The following is a 17,780-nucleotide window of genomic DNA, read 5'->3' as shown; positions in this document are numbered from 1 at the left end:
TCTCTGGATTTCAGAGGCCCTTCCTCAGTGAATAATGTGGAAGAGCTATTGAATGTGATTCCTGGTATTAACCTAAGATGTCTCCATGCATCCACACATGCAGAACATGCATATGAAACACTCACAGACACACATATGCAGAGCATGCATACACAACACTCACACACACACGCAGAGCATGCATACACAACACATACAGATATACACACACATGCAGAGCATGCATACACAACACATACAGATATACACACACATATGCAGAGCATGCATACACAACACTCAGACACACACATGCAGAGCAGGCATACACAACACTCAGACACACACATGCAGAGCAGGCATACACAACACACACACACATATGCAGAGCATGCATACACAACACTCATAGACACACACATCATAGACACACACATACAGAGCATGCATACACAACACACACAGACATGCACATGCAGAGCATGCATACACAACACTCACAGACATATACATGCAGAGCATGCATACAGAACACACATGTGCACATACCCTCAAATGGAAAAAGAAAAATCTGAGGAATAAATTTAATGACATATTATAATAAAGAAAAAGTTGACTTAATTCATTAAATACAGTTTATCTGTTTGGTAGATATATTTGAAAGTTTCTACGATTGCCTGTCTAAATCATGTTTCCTTACACACTGTGTTGATAATGATATGTCTTCCACCAACTTGTCAAAATAAGACTTCTCTGTTTCTTTAGACAAGGTCTCACTATGTGTCCCTGGCTGGCCTGGTGCTGGTCCATCTGTCTGTCCCTGCCTCCTCAGTGCTAGGATTAAAGGCAGGTACCACCACACTGACCTCGAACAACACATCTTACTAGATGCTGATCTACTCTGCTTTGAGCAGCCCAGCTTCCCAGAGCTCAAGGAGGCTAGTTTCTCTAATGCTTGCAGTGGCCTGGGAGAGCCTGGTTTCCTAGGTTGTTGACCTCAGGTGTCCTTGAGATGGTGAGAAATGGCTACTTTCACATGTGTCGTCTTCTATTGTCAGGAAATGTTATCCAGTGGAATTTGGTTATCAAAAAAAAAGACAGTTTCTGAGACTACCATCATGCCTCAAACTTGGCAAACTGGCAAATAATTAGGAATTTAAGAGGCACAGGGAGCCACCATATTAATAGTCTACATACTACCTCCATGCTCAGGTGGTCTAGATAGACTTCAGTGACATGCCTGTATCTGAGTCCCAGTAAGGTCACCAGCATATCAACTGCATTGGATTCCTGTCGCTGCCATAACCAGACACCACATACACAGTGTCCTGAAACACCGTGAGTCTGTGTTTTAAATCTATGGGGATCGGAAGTCCTCTGATCGGGCTGCCATCGGGGACTGACTGCTCTGCAGATCATAGGAGCATGTCTGCTTGCCTGCTCCCACTGTAGAGGGCACATGCAACTTGTTGGCTTGTGCTTTCTTCTGTCATCAAAGCAGCTTGTATCTCACGTTCATCCTCATGTCTCCTTAGACTCTGACCCTCCTGGATTGTCCCTATGAGGACACTGAGACGATGGGACCCACCCCCTGTGGCTGGTCCATGATGACTGACAGGGGTCTGGGTAGAAAAGGCTGCATATGTCAAACTAAAGTACTTAGAAAGTATTCCCTTGGTCTTGCACTCACATGTGTATACACATGCACACTCTGACACACACCACTGAAAGCAAATGATCCTTGTACTCTTACTTTACACACCAAAGCATGGGGACTCAAAACTTCATGTGTCTAGGAGAATGCTTTCAGTTTCATCCAGAAGTGAGCAAATCACCCAGCCTTCTGTGCTCAGGCATGCCCGCCTGAAGCACAAGAGGAGCTCTAAGCCCTCCACTTTAAGCCTTGACTACCACCCCCTCCACATCACGGCATGCTGTCTCCTGCAGACACCAAAGGCTGCCCCAACCTTCTCTGCTTTTAAAGTTGTCATCTTAGGGGACTCGCAGCTTCAAAGCCATTCGACCTCTAAGACACTGCTTCCATTAAATGGGCAGTTAAGTAGGGCCTTTGTTCATGCCAGTCTCCAGCTTCACATTTACAGAAAAAATAATAACGACATGGAGAACAAACCCAGAAAAGACCCAGGATGCTTCAGAGTGGACAGGTATGACTGGCTGGTTTGAATTTTCAGTTCACTCATCCAGAAGCAGATAGAGATTAAGTTAAACCCCACCTGCTACTATTTTGTAGCAAATGTACTTTCAATACACAAGGTCCTAACTCCTAGAAAATCTGCTTCTAAAAGAAGTCTAGGGGCAAGAGGCTAATTCTTAACTCTTTGTACAACTGGAAAAAGCGTATAGACTTCCTTCCATCATAAAGAAGTCTCATTGGGCCTTGCTATTCCAATAGCGTCTAGAAGTTTCATTTAACCACTCAGTGAATAGGAAGTGTGTGGAGCCCTGTCTTGGCTGCCTGCCACACTTCAATTTGGCTCAGAAAGCCAAGTGACTTGGTTCTGGAAGCCTCTTTCCACCCACTTGGCTTCTGACTCACCAAGCACTCCTCGCTGCAAGCAGCTCCTTGTTAGAGTGGCCGCCATCTTCTCAAGAAAACTCAGCGACAAGCTGACACCTTCGGGCCGTTTGTGATAAATTCACTTCATAGACTCCTCTGTGGAGACAAAATCCTAGTCTCTTCTTGTTCCATCCTCAGGAACATTTCTCCTTTCTCTCTCTGTGGAGATTTGATTGTGGCTTGAGACAGAACAGAACGAGAAAACAGGGAACACTAAATAAAAAAGAGGGAATTGTTGCAATTTGGCCCCTCAAAAATTGTGTGTGTGTGTGTGTGTGGTGTGTGTGTGTGTATGTGTCTGTGTGTGTGTGTGTGAGTGTGTGTGTGTGTGTGGGTCTGTGTGTGTATCTGTGTGTGTGAGTGTGTGTGTGTGAGTGTGTGTGTCTGTGTGTGTGTGTCTGTGTGTGAGTATGTGTGTGTGTGTGTGTGTGTGTGTGTGAGTGAGTGTGTGTGTGTCTGTGTGTGTGTGTGTGTCTGTGTGTGTGTGAGTGTGTGTGTGTGTGTGTCTGTGTGTGTGTGTGTGAGTGTGTGTGTGTGTGTGTGTCTGTGTGTGTCTGTGTGTGTGTGTGTGAGTGTGTGTGTGTGTGTTGGGGATAAACCCAGGAGCGTGTGGATGTCAGGCAAACTCTCCCCCACTATGCTGCCCCCTCCTCGGCCTGAAATAGCGTTTACTGAGTGAAGATTTAGCATAAGCCTGGCACTTTGTGTCCTTTGAACCACTTATTCTTCATCCCACACTTCCAAGACTACTGATCCTCCATTTTCAGATGCAGAAACTAGAGCTCAGGATGCTCAAGAAACTTCCCTCAAGGCACGTCAGATGCATGGTGGATAGGGACTCAAGTTTCGAGCACACACCAGAGAATCCCCCAGGGAGGGCTGCCTCATTGGCTTATGTACACATGCAGGCAGACTGTACACAATTAAGGAGACTCACCCCACACACCCCCACACACCCCCACACCCCCACACACTCACACACCTCCAAACCCCCCACACCCCCACACCCCCACACCCCCACACACCCACACACCCACACACACACCTTGTGAGCTCAGTGGAGCCCCGGCTCTGCCAAGGGGCAGCCAAGTGGGAAGCAGATGAAATGGGATTGAGCTGTCAGTCACACCTGATCCACACCCAGAGGACAAGCTGAAATGTTTGGGAACTTGTGATTGGCCAGGTGCTATAGTGGTTGCTCTAGACTGCAGGGAAGGTCAACACAGGGCTCCTCTACTCACTGTTGCCTTTCCTAAGTGGAGGGGAGAATCTGAGGAAGCCACCCGCCCTATCATGCACTCAGCCTCTCAGCCTGGAAGAACTGGAGAGACTGTGTCTCCTTCCAGTGTTCTGTTTCTCAGGTAGGGCTAGTTAAATATGACTTGCTTATACTGGAAAAGAACAGGCTCACAGCTGGCCTATTCATCCTGATTTGCCTCGTTTTGCCTAGGAACACATTATTATTTCTGCCTTTGTTGGAGTATTTAATACAATGAAATCAACTCACTAGGAAGTAAAAGTGTAACCATTTTATAGCTGGTTATGCTGGAATTAAAAGTGGCATACTAAGTGTCAAGAAGTTAGCACGTGTCTCTGTTCATCAACTGCATTATAAAAACCCCTCTCCAGTGAGACCCAGACAGCATGTGATTTATGACCAAACTGCTAATTCAGTAAAAAATTACATTAGACTTCATGAAATCTATGAGCATTGACCCTTTTCTGGGAAAACCATAACCTAAAACAAACCTTCCCCAGAAATTAATGAGAACAATAGAGCAACTAGACCTGAACTGAGATTTGTTTTGTTTTCGTCCTAAATTTTCCCACTGCAGAAGTGGGTCTGGGTGACTTTTGCCTGGACTTAGCCTAGGGGACACACAGCCAGCTTGACTTGCTGACTCTAATCTATCCTATCAACATAGGGACTTTATATATCCAGCTGACACCTATTTTGAAAAAAAAAAAAGACTACTGGGGCTGAAGAGGTACCTCAGTTGGTAAAGGGGTTGACTTGTAAGGACAAGGCTCTGGGTTCCATCATCAGAAACCATGCTTAAAGAAAGAGAAAGAAGAGGAGGAACGGGCATGGTGGTGTGACCTAGCTCTGGGGAGGCAGAGATAGGCAAACCTTTGGGGCCAGTCTACCCTATTTGTCCAGTTCCAGGCCAGTGACAGACTTAGTCTCAAAAAAAAAAAGTGGACAGTACCTAAGCACAACACCTAAGGTTGTCCTCTGACCTACACACACACACACACACACACACACACAGACACACACACACACACACACACACACATAAATAATATACATATATACATAATACAAAAATAAATAAATAATAATAACTACAGGAGGTAAATGGGCTTCTCTAACCTTCTTCTGTCTCCCACAGTGTTGACCACTGGCTTGGATCTCCTTGACCTAAGTGAACCTGTCTCTCAATCCCAAACCAAAGCCAAGAAATCTGAGTCCTCATCAAAGACCTCATCCCTCAAGAAGAAAGCTGACGGCTCTGACCTGATCAGTGCAGAGGCTGAGCAGAGGGCCCAGGCTCTCCGGGGCCCAGAGACGTCATCTTTAGACTTAGGTAAGGCTTGCAGCAGCTGTGGCTTACCCTTGTCTTGTCGGTACTGATATGACAGCCAAGTTCAAGATGACTTTCCAACAGTGAACATGGGAGTGGGGATGATAGAGTTCTTCCAGGGAGCTGTGAAGGGTGTGGCTGAGTGGCCATGGGAGCTCAGCTTCATAACCCTGATGTTGATTTATTCATGTATGTGTTCCTCCCGATGGGCTGAGCTTGTGGTGGATGCCAGGCATCTCTCTAGGCCCAGGAAAAATATGGACCTTGCTCTCTAGGAATTCTCAGTTTAGAACAAGAGAGAAACAAGGGAGACAAATAAGTGCATCACAGGACTTGGAGACATCCAGAGAAAACAGTCCTAAGATAATATCCAGTATGATGGTGATCGCTGTTAATACCCTTCACTGTTGGCTTGCCATAGCCAGGAACTACACTGCATCACTTACATGATTTATCTCATTATTACAACTCTGAAATATGTGAAAACTGGGTTTAAAATTTAACTTGTCCAAGATCTTAGAGCTAGTAAGAGAAAGAGCTGGAAATGCACACCTGGCCTTAGCCAGCTTCCAAGCTCAATTTTTATCTACACACTCTACATTCCCCTTAAGAAAGGACAGTTAACTCCTCAGCTCTTGCAAACAGGTAAATCAAGCGAATATGCGTGTGTGTGTGTGTGTGTGTGTGTGTGTGTGTGTGTGTGTGCCTGTGTATACACAGATGTGTGTTTGTGAATGTGCATATAAATACATATAAATTCATAAAACTAGGTTTTGAAATTAATTTTACTTGAGTGCTTTAACTGTAAAAGCGATCCAGTTTATCTTAATAAGCCTTGTTTTCTTTAGCTGTATATGTTTTAATTCATTTTCATGCACCCTTAAAGAAGATAAATGTTGGCCTTGGAAATATGGATTGAGTATAGTTTGCCTGGGACCTCAGTCCTAATTAATCTCCTTTCTGTGTACACCATCATGCTTGGCCCTGGGCTTTCTCTTTCACTTTCTTCTTCCTTAGTAGACATTCAAACACAACTGGAAAAATGGGAAGATGTCAAGTTTCACAGTGACCGAACAAGCAAGGGGCATCTCATGGCTGAAAGGAAGTCATGCTCATCTAGAGCTGGATCCAAAGAGCTCCTATGGTAAGATGTCCTGGTTCCAGAGAACAATAGCTTCCACAGACTGTGTGGGTGTTCCCTTCAAGTCTGGAAATGGCCACTGAGCTCATTTAATACAGATACCCAAGATCCTGAATAATAACCTTCTATATGTTATCACTTCCACTAAATTGTTCTAAAAAAAATGAACTGAACTCAGAAAGAATTTGAGGTCCTGGTTTGATAATTTTAATAATATTCTAAATGTTTAGCTGAGCTATCAGTCAACAGAAGTGTGTGTGTGTGTGTGTGTGTGTGTGTGTGTGTGTGTGTGTGTGTGTATTTTAGTCAGTTGTTCCTGGTTACACAGATTTCCTGCTCTCTCAACCATCCACTGCTGTTCGATGTCGTAATTACAGCTCAATCGTGGACACTCAGGAAAGAATGTGGCCTCTTGAATTTTATAAGGTGAATTACTTACTTTCCTGTTGCTGTGATAAGACACTTGAACAAAAGCAACTTGGGAAGGAAAGAGTTTAGTTCACTTTAGAATTCTCAGGTCACAGTCTGTCACTGGGGGAATTAAGGCAGGAACTGGAGCAGAGACCTGAAGGGAGCAGAGTACTGGCTCTTCTGCCTTGCCTCAGCTTGCTTCCCTATACAACCGAGGACTGCCTTCCTGTGGATGGCACTGCCCGTGGTGGGCTGGGTCCTCTCACATTAACCATTAATCAAGAAAATATCCCACAGACACACCCATAGGCAATTCCTCAACTGAGGGTCCCTTTGCCCAGGTGACTCTAGTTTGGGTCAAGTTGAGGAAAACTGACCAGAACACCATGTTTTTAAAGATTTGGAAAGGGCAGCCTCCTGTTTCTATCTCCTCTGCCCTCCTGCATATCTCCATATCGAGACAATCTGGATGCATAGAGATCTACCTTATGAACTGTCTCCAACAAGAACAGAACTCTTATTTTTCATAATGTGGAATTTTCTATATGAAAAATGGCACCATGTTCCTTTCCTCTTTGCCCATGGTTCATCTGGATTCTAAATTACAGAAAGAAAAAAAAAAAGTTCTATCTATCGGGTAGTCCATAACTGTTTGAATTCAGGAAGTGACGATTTTTAAGGAAACTTACAGAAGTTGACTTCTGTCTGAATTCTGCCCCGAGCCCGGTTCCTGGCGGGGTTTGTGGGCACGTTTGTTCTTGCTGTTCACAAATGTCTTCAATGTCTCGTTGCAGGTCCTCAGAACACAGATCTCAGCCAGAGCTAAGTGCTGGGAAAAGTGCCCTCAACTCCGAGCCGGCCTCCGAGTTGGAACTTGCGGCTCCAGCACAGGTAACCAAGGCGAATCTTAGGAAACCCGTCTGCTCCAGCAGGAGCTGCATCGTAAACATTTTATTTAAATTCTGAACAGAAAGTTTGAAGTGTTTTTCCAAACTTTGCATTGCAAAGTGTGTTCTCACTCCATAGCTGTCTTGGTGCTTAGAATAACTGATTGTATACACTTCCATGTATTTGGCTGGAAAACGTGTTAATGAATTCACTGTGTACTTAGCACATTTTCCTTGTGCTGCCATTGACTGTCCCATTATTTGGCAATACAAAAATCTGTTCTAGTCCAGTATTAGCACTACTTATGTAACAGAACCCAGAGAAGAGGAAATTACACCCTGAGTGTTCATTCACATCTGAGCCCTGTAGAGTAAGAGACTATACCCAGTATTCTGTCACATTAAAATAAATTTTATGCCAAGGATTATATTATTCCAGCACCAGCAGTAATGGTAGCCATAATAAAAGCTACTACTGTGAGTGGCCAGTAGGGAGCACCATAGAGACTCCCTGTATGCTTTTTGTGTGTGTTACATAGAATGCTCAGTAATCCTGTGCATGACTGTAAGTTGTATTATAAAGTCGCTTCTCACAGGAGCCTGTCAGTCTCAGTAAAGTCAACTATGTCTCACTAGGGTACAAGGGCAGGAAGAAGTAGGATGTGACTCCAATCTGGCTATCCCCTGGTAGGTCCTGGACTCCTCAACAAGCTTCATTATCGCTGCTTACCTCTCCCACAGTTCTGAAGGAAGCAATGGCCATCTCTGTGTCCCTTGGATATGTTTTAAGGCCTTGCCCTTCAACCACAAAGGCCTTCTAAGAACTGTGTGTGCATACCCCTGCCTTCTACAATCCAGCTGCAGTGATATATGATATGATATGATATATGATATATGATATGATATGAGGAAGTGAGGAGAGGACATGTTCTTGAATTTGCCACATCACACGTGGCCCACAGGGGGAAGACAGATCTGAAGTGAAGTAAGGAGGTAAGGGGGGCTGAGCACTGACCCAGCAGTAAGAGCTCACACTGTTCTTCCAGAGGACCTTAGTTCCCAGGATCCGTGCTAGGCAGCTCACAACATCCTGTAAGACCTTCCCTAGGGGATTCAACTCCCTCTTCTGGCCCCACAGGCACCCCCACACACACATGCATATCTACACATGAATAAAAATAAAATAAATATTTTCAAATTAAGAGTATAATTATGATAGCAGTAGGTATCATTGTTGACTACAAGAGTTTCTAATGCGAGTCAGCTGATTTGGTCCTGACAAAAGGCGGCACTAGGGGAGCTCCGTCTTCGCCCCATGGCACAGACAGGAAAGAGTGAAATGAAGAAAGTTGTCTGTGGACCCACACTAGAAAGTGGAAGAGAAAATAACCCGGAAGTCTAATGATGACGGGGCTCTGGGACTTCCTAGGTCACCAGCATTCTCCCTACATGTCCATCACCTTCAGCAGAAAGAACATGGCTGTCTCCAGACCACAGCTCCCTTCCTGAACACATCACCCCACAGACTTTAATGAATTGCAGATGTAGCATGAAAACTGAATTTTTGGTGCTCATTTAAAATGTATCTTCTTAAGAGAAAAATGACAGCATCCATTAGGAAAGCAGTATTCATAAGTGCATGAGCGAGCTGCACTCAGCTTGAGTAATGGAAGTTGCTTCAGGTCTCATCTGCTGCCATCCGTGGAACAGCGAAATTTAGTGACAAAGCATTTGTTTTGAAGCAGGGAGAGACTTGGCACAGGTGGGCCATTCTACAACAAGCTGGGCCAGAGGAACAGCTGGGGCCCCCAGTTGCCATAGAAACCCACAATGCATTTATCTTATTATCCCAATGACTACTAGTCTCCTGCCAGTCTGTTGATTCCATCCCACCACAGTGTCCTGCTTACCCTAAGCAAACACACTTGGGAAAATGGTTTTGAGCTTCCTCATGTTGTCTTCAAAACACACCTTCCAATGTGCACTGAGAGCTCTCTGCCCAGGTGAATCTCAAAGAGTCCTCCGAGATACTGACTCATCTCTAAGGGAGTTACTCCTCTGTTACATTTTTAGACACTGTATGTTTACTTATCAAGACCTACCTTAAAAAAAATCATACTCTTCTAGTTCTAATTCCAATTCAGAGCAATTTAGGAAATGCTCATGAAATGCAGGCTTACTAATATACCTGAAATACAGAGTAATTAAAACAAAGCAAGAAGAGGATAGACAGATGTTAATGAAAACAAGGGGAGATTGCTCAAGAAAGCCCTTGTTTTGTAAACACGAGGACCTGAGTTCCATTTGGGGGGAAAAAACAACTGGGTGTGATGGCACACACTTACAATCCTAGCCCAGGAGAGGTTGAAACAGGAGGATCGCTGAGGCTCACTGGTCAGTCAGCCTAGCCTGCCTGACAAGTAGCAGAGCAATGAGAGAATGTGCCTCAAAGAACAAGGTGGGTGGAGCCTGAGAGATCACACAGACACAGACAGACAGACAGACAGACACACACACACACACACATTTTTACTATTAGAAACATACTTCTCACCACTGCATGGCCTCTTTGTGTGCATACAGTAGAATTATAATGAAGCTAGAACAACATTTCATATAAAGGCTGACTCACAAATCATTCAAACCATTTGACTCACCAGACCCTGCTCCATGCTCACCCAGATGGTTCACAGGAAAACCAGGAAAATGGTTTCCTCTCCCTCAAACCAACATAAATTATGCTAGGCAGTGACTCAGCAGGTGGGGAGCTATCTACAAACCTGACTTAAAATTGTATTTCAGAATCACAAAGAAAATGGGAACACATAATATGAAAACTTACATTTTCTCATTTTCTTTTCAAGATGGAGAAGAAAGAAAGTATGGTTTAGTCTCAAATGGTGCCTTGAATACAAAACTCAGAGAATCAAGTGATTACAATGAGTTACATAATCACTGTGTACTTAAGGACACATTCTTGACGCTTAACACAAACCATGTAATTGCCATTCCATAAACTTAACTGTTTAAAGAAATCATACTGTCTGAAAACTTATTTTAAGAAAAAATTTGAAGAGCTGAAGAAAATACAAAAGGAAAGGCTGCAAAATTCACTTTTCCCATCATGGGAAAGCTATCGCTGAGTAAGGTATCGCTGGGTTTGGCAAAGGGAGAGAACACAGCTTCTTCTGCAGACATGGTCCAGACATCTCCTTCCCCATTTGCACACCAGAAGCTCCACCACAGGCTCAAGCCTCAGATTCACTAGCATGAGCTGCAGTAGGCACTTCAGATTCACTAGCATGAGCTACAATAGGCACTCCAGACACAGGTAATTGTCTGTGACTTGCAGATGACCAACTCCAGCCAAGCAGAGCTTTTCCATGTGTCATCACTGCCCTTCATCCCACTGTAAACTTAAGTTTTCATATTACCTCCATTTCACATTAAAAAATAAAAGCACGTCTAAGGAGAAGAAAAGTTATAATCTGTGAAGCCCTTGTTCTTAACCACAGAAGACCCCCTGGATCTGCCACCATGTGGTGCTCACCTGAGAGAACCCATAAGCCATTGTTCCTCATATCTAAAAGCTCCATTATTATTTAATTCTGTTGGGGTAACAAGAGTTGAACAATTTTCAAGAATGTCTATTACTTTCTTACAGAAACTTCATAAGACAATTAGAATTTTCATACAATTTGTTCTGTATATAATTAATTCTCCTCCCAAATTTATCACCTTACTTTTAGAAAAGCTGTTGGCTTCCAACTCTGTTCAATGAACATGCTTCGGTGTCTGCTGTCCTTACAGACATAAAGGAGGCAGTTAGTGAGATATATCAGTTAGGTTATAAAATACATTTAGAGGAATCCAAGTTGTTGTACCACAGAGATCCTGCACACATATGTTATTGAAGGTTTACTCACTGTAGCCAAGTTCCAGACTCACCTGGATCTCCATAGCACAAATGAGGAAGTATGGCACACATACACCACGGAGTGTTATTAAGTCACTAAGGAAAGGGAAAATATGTCATTTCAGGAAAATCAAAAGAACTGGAGGTCATCATGTTAAGTGAAATAAGCCAGACTCAGAAAGACACATCTCATGTATTTTTCTCTCGTGTGCAGAATCCAGAACTTAAAGTTTGAAAGAAGATGTGGAACTCTTTGAGAAGAGAAAGGAGGCTAGTGTTGTGTGGGAGGTGAGAGATAGGATCAAACAGTAGGAGAGGAAATGAAATCAGGTGGTCGAGGTCCTGAAGAGATGCTCATCAGGTAAAAGTGTTCTCAAAGAGGATTTACTTGGTCTCCAGCACCCATGTTGAGAGGCTTACTACCTGTAACTCCATCTCTAGGTCTCTGGACTCCATAGACACCTACACACACACACACACACACACACACACACACACACACACACACACTACTTAAAATTAAAATCTTTTAAAAATGTACACTATACACATGTATAAATATGAATGTCCACTGGAGCTCTGGGCAGGACCCAGCAGCAGGGTGGTGATGAGCTTGGATGGTGTGGGTTGTGGGTAGGGATTTGAGGAACAGAATCTCCGGAGTGAGGTAGTTCAGCTACCAGAGAGGTCACTCATCTGTTCTGACTGGTGTGTTGTAGTTGATTTTTTTAACTCTTTGGGGTCCCACCACCCAGCTCCCAAATAAATACATGGAGACTTATTCTTACTTATAAATGCCTGGCCTTACTTGGCTTGTTTCTAGCCAGTTTTTCTTGACTTAAATTATCCTATGTACCATTTGTAACATGAAAAAATGCAACACATCTTTGCATCATTAAAAAATATTCCACAGCATAAACAAAAATAAGGCATCTTCAACTAATATTCCACAACAGTGTAGCCTGTACCCTGGAAGTCTGCTGAGGTTGGGGACAGGGCTGGGCAGTGAGCTAGAATGAGTTCCTGAGTGGCAGAATGAAGCCCACTCTTTTGTACAATAAATATACACTGATAAAATAGATTAGGCATGTACTCAAAGAAGCATTTGTCCTCTATGTCTCTGGAAATAATTCAACCCAGTGCTCTCTAAATACTCATTATTCTGTCTATTGGAGAACAATCCAGGAGTTCTATCTAATCTTTTCCCTCTTGATGCCACACAACAACATGCTGCCAATGGGGAAGGAATGAAGCACAGATGGGAAAGAACAAAGAAGTAAAAGAAAAAGGGAAAGAAATTTGAAACACTATTTTCAACATTAGAAATCAGCACAGTGGGAAATTCTCAACAAGCATTTGTCACATGAATAAGTCAGAGACCCTAACGAAAGGGGGAAACAATACCAGATTTAATAACAGAAGTAGACTCTTGTGGACAATTAAAACAAAAATACACGTACTTTTCTCTAAATCATTTTTACGTGGTTTCAATGGTGGTTTCTTAGTGTGGTTGAGAATACGCTGGCCATCTCTTTTCAAAATCAGCACTTTCTTGCCTTAATGTTCAGCATAGACTTCATAGCAGAATGGATCCGGTGACCATGTGCTGCCATACTCTGAGGAAAGAAATTTTCCTTTACACGTGATACATGCACCCTGCATAACAAATGTCTATTGACTAAGAATCAAAAACCCTTGATCATTTCAGTGAGGCTAGTATTTAAAAGGTCTGAGAATCGAAGCTGTGTCCATCAACTATCAAACAAAAGTGCTGTAAACACAAAACTTTTAGTGAAGGCGCTATCCAAGTGGTATTTGTGTTATGGAATAATACTACTCAATTTTTACTAGGACTCTGTGAGTAAATTTAGACTCTACAGATGAGAATTTAGGAATTCAGTACTTTGAGGTGTCTGGCTGGCAATCAACTAGGAATTGGCTTTAGACAGCCTGACTTCAGAGACTGCCTTTAGCAATCATGTCACACCGCACCCATCATATTCTTTTCTAAAGTGAGCGTATTCATTTTCCTTCTCCATTTTAACAGTGTTCTAATTTTATTTCTGCTGCTATGATAAAATACCCCACAATAAGCAACTTTGTGGAGAAGGTGATTTATTTGCTTTGCAATTCCCAGTTGTGGTCCATCGTTCAGGGAAGTCAGAACAGAAACTCGATGCAGCTAGTCGCATCATATCCACAGTCAAGATCAGAGTGTACAGAATGAATGCATCCTTCCTTACCCACATGCTTGCTAGCAGCTAGCTTTCTCCTCTCGTACTGTTCTGGGACCCCTACCTAGGCAACAATGCTGCCCATAATTGGGCTGGGTCTTTCTAGATCATTTAATATAATCAAAATAATCCCCTAGAGACCTACAAGCCAACCTGATATAGATAATTCCTCAGTAAGATTCTTCTTTCCAAGTGTCCTGGTTGTTTTTAGTTGGTTGGTTGTTTTTAGTTGGTTGGTTGGTTGGTTTTGTTTTGTTTTTTGTCAACCTGACATAAGCTAGAATTATCTGAGAAGAGAAACATCAATTGGGAAATGCTTCCATCATATTGCCTGTAGGCAAATCTTTAGGGTACTTTCTTGATTAATGATTGATGTGGGAGCACCCAGCCCACTGTGGGCTGTGCCACCCTTGGGCAGGTGGTTTTAATTTGTATGAGAAAGCAGACTGAGCAAGTAAAGGAGAGCAAGCCAATAAGCAGTGCTCCTCCTTAGCTTCTACTTCAGTTCCTGCCTCCAGGTCCCTGCCTTGAGTTCCTGCCCTGGCTTCCATCAATGATGGGAGTGTGACTGGAGAGTCTTAGTATGAAATAGGCCCTTTCCTCCCCAAGTTACTTTTTGGTCATGGTATTTCAACACAGAAAGAAAAGAGTAACTAAGACACCAGGTGATTCCAAGTTGTGTTACGTTGACAGTAAATCCCAACACACTTAGCACACACTTACAAACTTGAGATTTACCCACATACACATAACACACATGTGGATCTGGGATTCTCTTTGCAGTCCCGAGCTGGCATTCTGGGCAGCACCTGAGGCTTTGTGAAGATGCAGATTTGAGGATCCTTACCAGATTTACTGAATCAGAGACTTGGTGTAGGGGCACAGTGAGTGACCTGAATTTTAAAAAACCTTCTGGGTATTTCAGTGCTCACTCACATTTGAGAATGACAGTTATACAAGCTGTGAGGTTAAGATGGCTGTCACTTAAATTGATGGGTGCAATTGTTTTGATTATCATGCCTCTATCAAAGTGCCAAACAATACCAACAATCCACAAGTGCTGATATATTTTCCCAAGTCATAGGTTTTTTTCCCATGATAAATTTAGATATTTTTTAATGTCTTGGCTTCAAGGAAGGTTATTTTAGACATGTGTGTTATCGTCTATATGTCGTGCTCAGTTCCTTCTACTTATTTTTTTATTTTATGTATGTGAGTGTTTTGCCTACATGTATGTATATGTGTCACATGTGTGCCTGGTGCCCAAGAAAGTCAGAAGAGGGTGTCAGATCCCCTGGAACTGGAGTTATAGATCACTATGAGCCATCAGGTGGGTGCTGGGAACTGAACCTGAGTTCTCAGAAAGAAAAACAAAAGCTCTTAACCATTGAGCCTTCTCTCAGGCCCATATGCTCAGTTCTTAACTAGTATGTTTCAGTACATCACGAAAGCATGGAAAAGTATCAAAATTTTCTACTGTGTATCAACTGCTATTTATATTCCATAACATTTAACTTATGCTTCCTTGGGCAAAAAACTTTAAAAATGGTGAGTTAGATAACACTTATCTTAGTATTAACCTAAAGCCTGTCAAATGATGTGAGAAATGGAGTATCCCTAAATAGTAATTGTAGCATCAGAATAAAATGTCATTTGCACAATAAGGCTCTATCTATGCTTGCTGTGTTAGGTGGGAAAGAAGAGCTGACCTGGAAGCCTGGGCTCCTGATACGTGATGCCCTTTGTAGCCTGTGATTCATAACGCAGCTGAGGCATTAATAGAGAGAGATGCCAGGGATCCTAATAGAGTCCTGTTAGGTCAAGCTTCCCAGCAAAATGGGGCCTGTTTAACCAGTGCCAAGTGCCTGGTGATTGGACACTGCCTCAGACAACAATCTTAGTGCTTCTTTTTTTTCTAATGCCACTCATTCATGACACCTAAGATGTACCAAATGTATCCCTTTACTCTTATAACTTATTTGACCAATAAAAGTATATGTTTATCACATATAATGTTTTGAAATATGTTTGCATAGCAAGTTGGCTTAACCTGATTACTATGTATATTACCTCATACCCTTTGGGTTTTTTTTTTTTTAAAGAACACCTACAATTACCACAGTGCTTCTCAAGGACACAATGCATTGTTAGCTATAGTCACCAAGTTCTACCCTAGATTTCTGGATGAAGTTTTCTACCCTTTGACCAACAGAGTGCCCCACTTCCTCCAGCTCCAGTCCTGGCCGCCACCATCCTCTGTCCTTCTGTGAGGTCAGCTGGTTTAGACAGCATATTGCAGTTTGAATATGATACCTGACATTCTGTGCTGGGTTTATTTCACGTCCTGTGATAATCTCCATTTCCAGCAAGTCACAAATGACACTTCCTTCTTCTTGAAGACTCAGTGTTCCACAGTGCATGCATGTTAAGCCATCGTCTGGTAGACAGCCTTTTCCATTTCTTCTCTCGTGTGCCTAATGCCACATGGACATGTAGTGAGTGCAGAGGCCTTGTGACATAATGGCCTCATTTCCTTGGCCTCACATAGTAGGTTTAGTTTTGATTTTCTGAGGGCACTCCATACTGTTTTCACGATAATACAAATTTACCTTCCTACCAATAGTACATAGGTGCCTACTTTTTCCTCCATCTTCTCCAACACTCTTTTGATCCTTTCGGCAACAGCTTAACCTACTTGTGGCCATGCCGACTGTGGTTTTCACTGTCATTTCCTCTCTGTTTAATTGAGGAGACTATTTTTTATAAGCCTTCAGTAATTTGCATTTCTTCTCCCAGGAACTCTATCCTCATGGTCTTTGGCCATTTTCAACAGGGCTATGTTTTCTTGCTAGTCACTCATGGGTATTTCTTATGTTGCCAAAACTGGTCATCTGAGAAGAGGGAAACTCAACTGAGGAATTACCTCCATCAGATTGGCTTGTAGGCATGCCTGTAAAGCATTTTCAAGATTAGTGATTGGTGTGGGAGGGTCCAGGCCACTATGGGTGGTGCTATCCATTGGCAGATGGTCGTGAGTTGTACAAGAAAGCAGGCTGAGCAAGCCAGAAAGGAGTGTTTCCCCATGGCCTCTGCTTCCGTTCCTGCCCTAGTTCCCCTTGGTGATGGACTGAAACCTGTAAGATGTAAGGAACCCTTTCCTCCCCAGATTGGTTTTAGACAGTGTTTATCACAGCAACCAAAAGCCAACTAGGACCTGATCTTTTCTCATGCAGTACAATTCAGTGTTTTAAAAATATTTACATGTGGATATCAATGGATTTTAAGGAGTTACCTTGAATCTATAGACTTCTGTATGTGTGGACATTTCACAATCATTAATCTTCCAAATAACTGTGAAATAAACTCAACCTTTCATTTAATGTGTCTACATTTAAAAGAATTGTTTTAACTTGTCAGTGTAGGGACCAGCAGAAAGATGGCTGCCAGAAGCAAGACAGTCCTGAGCAAAGCTCTCAAAGCTTCTTCGGAAATAAACATCAGACAATTCACCAAGTTACACAAGGCTACTTAGCCTTCTGTGAGTGGCCCACAGAGTTAGCTTCTCTCCCAGGCAACAGAATCCCAACCACCTAGTATCTTAAAAAATTGTAAATCACTTGCATTTTTATATTTTTAATTGTTTTTTTTTTTTTTTTGAGACAAGATTTCTCTGTGTAACCCTGGCTGTCCTGGAACTCTGTAGACTAGGCTAGCCTCAAACTGGAGATCTACCTATCTCTGCCTCCCAAGTACTAGGATTAAAGGCATGTGCCACCACCGCCTAGTTTATTCCTTTATTTTTAATTTTGTGTGTGTGTGTCTGCATGCCTGCATGTGCACATGAGTAAAGGTGCCTACAAATGCCAGAGGTGTCAAACCTCCCTGGAATAGGCTGTTCTGAACTGCTTGATGAGGGATTCTGGGAATCAAACTCAAGTTTTCTGTAAGAGCGGTGTGCTCTATTATCTCCTGAGACATCTCTCCAGCACTTGTATTTGTATATCCTTATTAATAAAATACATTGTGCCCCAAGAGTGTTGTATGAG

General features: G+C 42.8%; 1 protein-coding gene across 11 annotated transcripts in view; it reads left to right on the top strand.

The window, feature by feature from the left end:
• Window positions 1–17,780, top strand: part of Pex5l (peroxisomal biogenesis factor 5 like) — a 208,417-nt gene that overhangs the window by 143,488 nt on the left and 47,149 nt on the right. For 8 of the 11 annotated variants that reach the window (XM_028872673.2, XM_037206535.1, XM_028872676.2 and 5 more), the window contains 3 exons: window positions 4,954–5,148; window positions 6,163–6,289; window positions 7,492–7,588. In XM_028872673.2, the coding sequence (XP_028728506.1) occupies window positions 4,954–5,148; window positions 6,163–6,289; window positions 7,492–7,588 (419 nt within the window). The remainder of the gene's footprint in view (window positions 1–4,953; window positions 5,149–6,162; window positions 6,290–7,491; window positions 7,589–17,780) is intronic. The other 3 variants (XM_028872672.2, XM_028872669.2, XM_028872667.2) reach the window with 1 other exon arrangement.

The sequence above is a fragment of the Peromyscus leucopus genome, chromosome 6, assembly GCF_004664715.2.
Source record: "Peromyscus leucopus breed LL Stock chromosome 6, UCI_PerLeu_2.1, whole genome shotgun sequence".
Classification (NCBI taxonomy): Eukaryota; Metazoa; Chordata; class Mammalia; order Rodentia; family Cricetidae; genus Peromyscus; species Peromyscus leucopus.
Note: the sequence above shows the minus strand (reverse complement) of the source record. Positions and strands in the feature narration are given on the sequence as shown.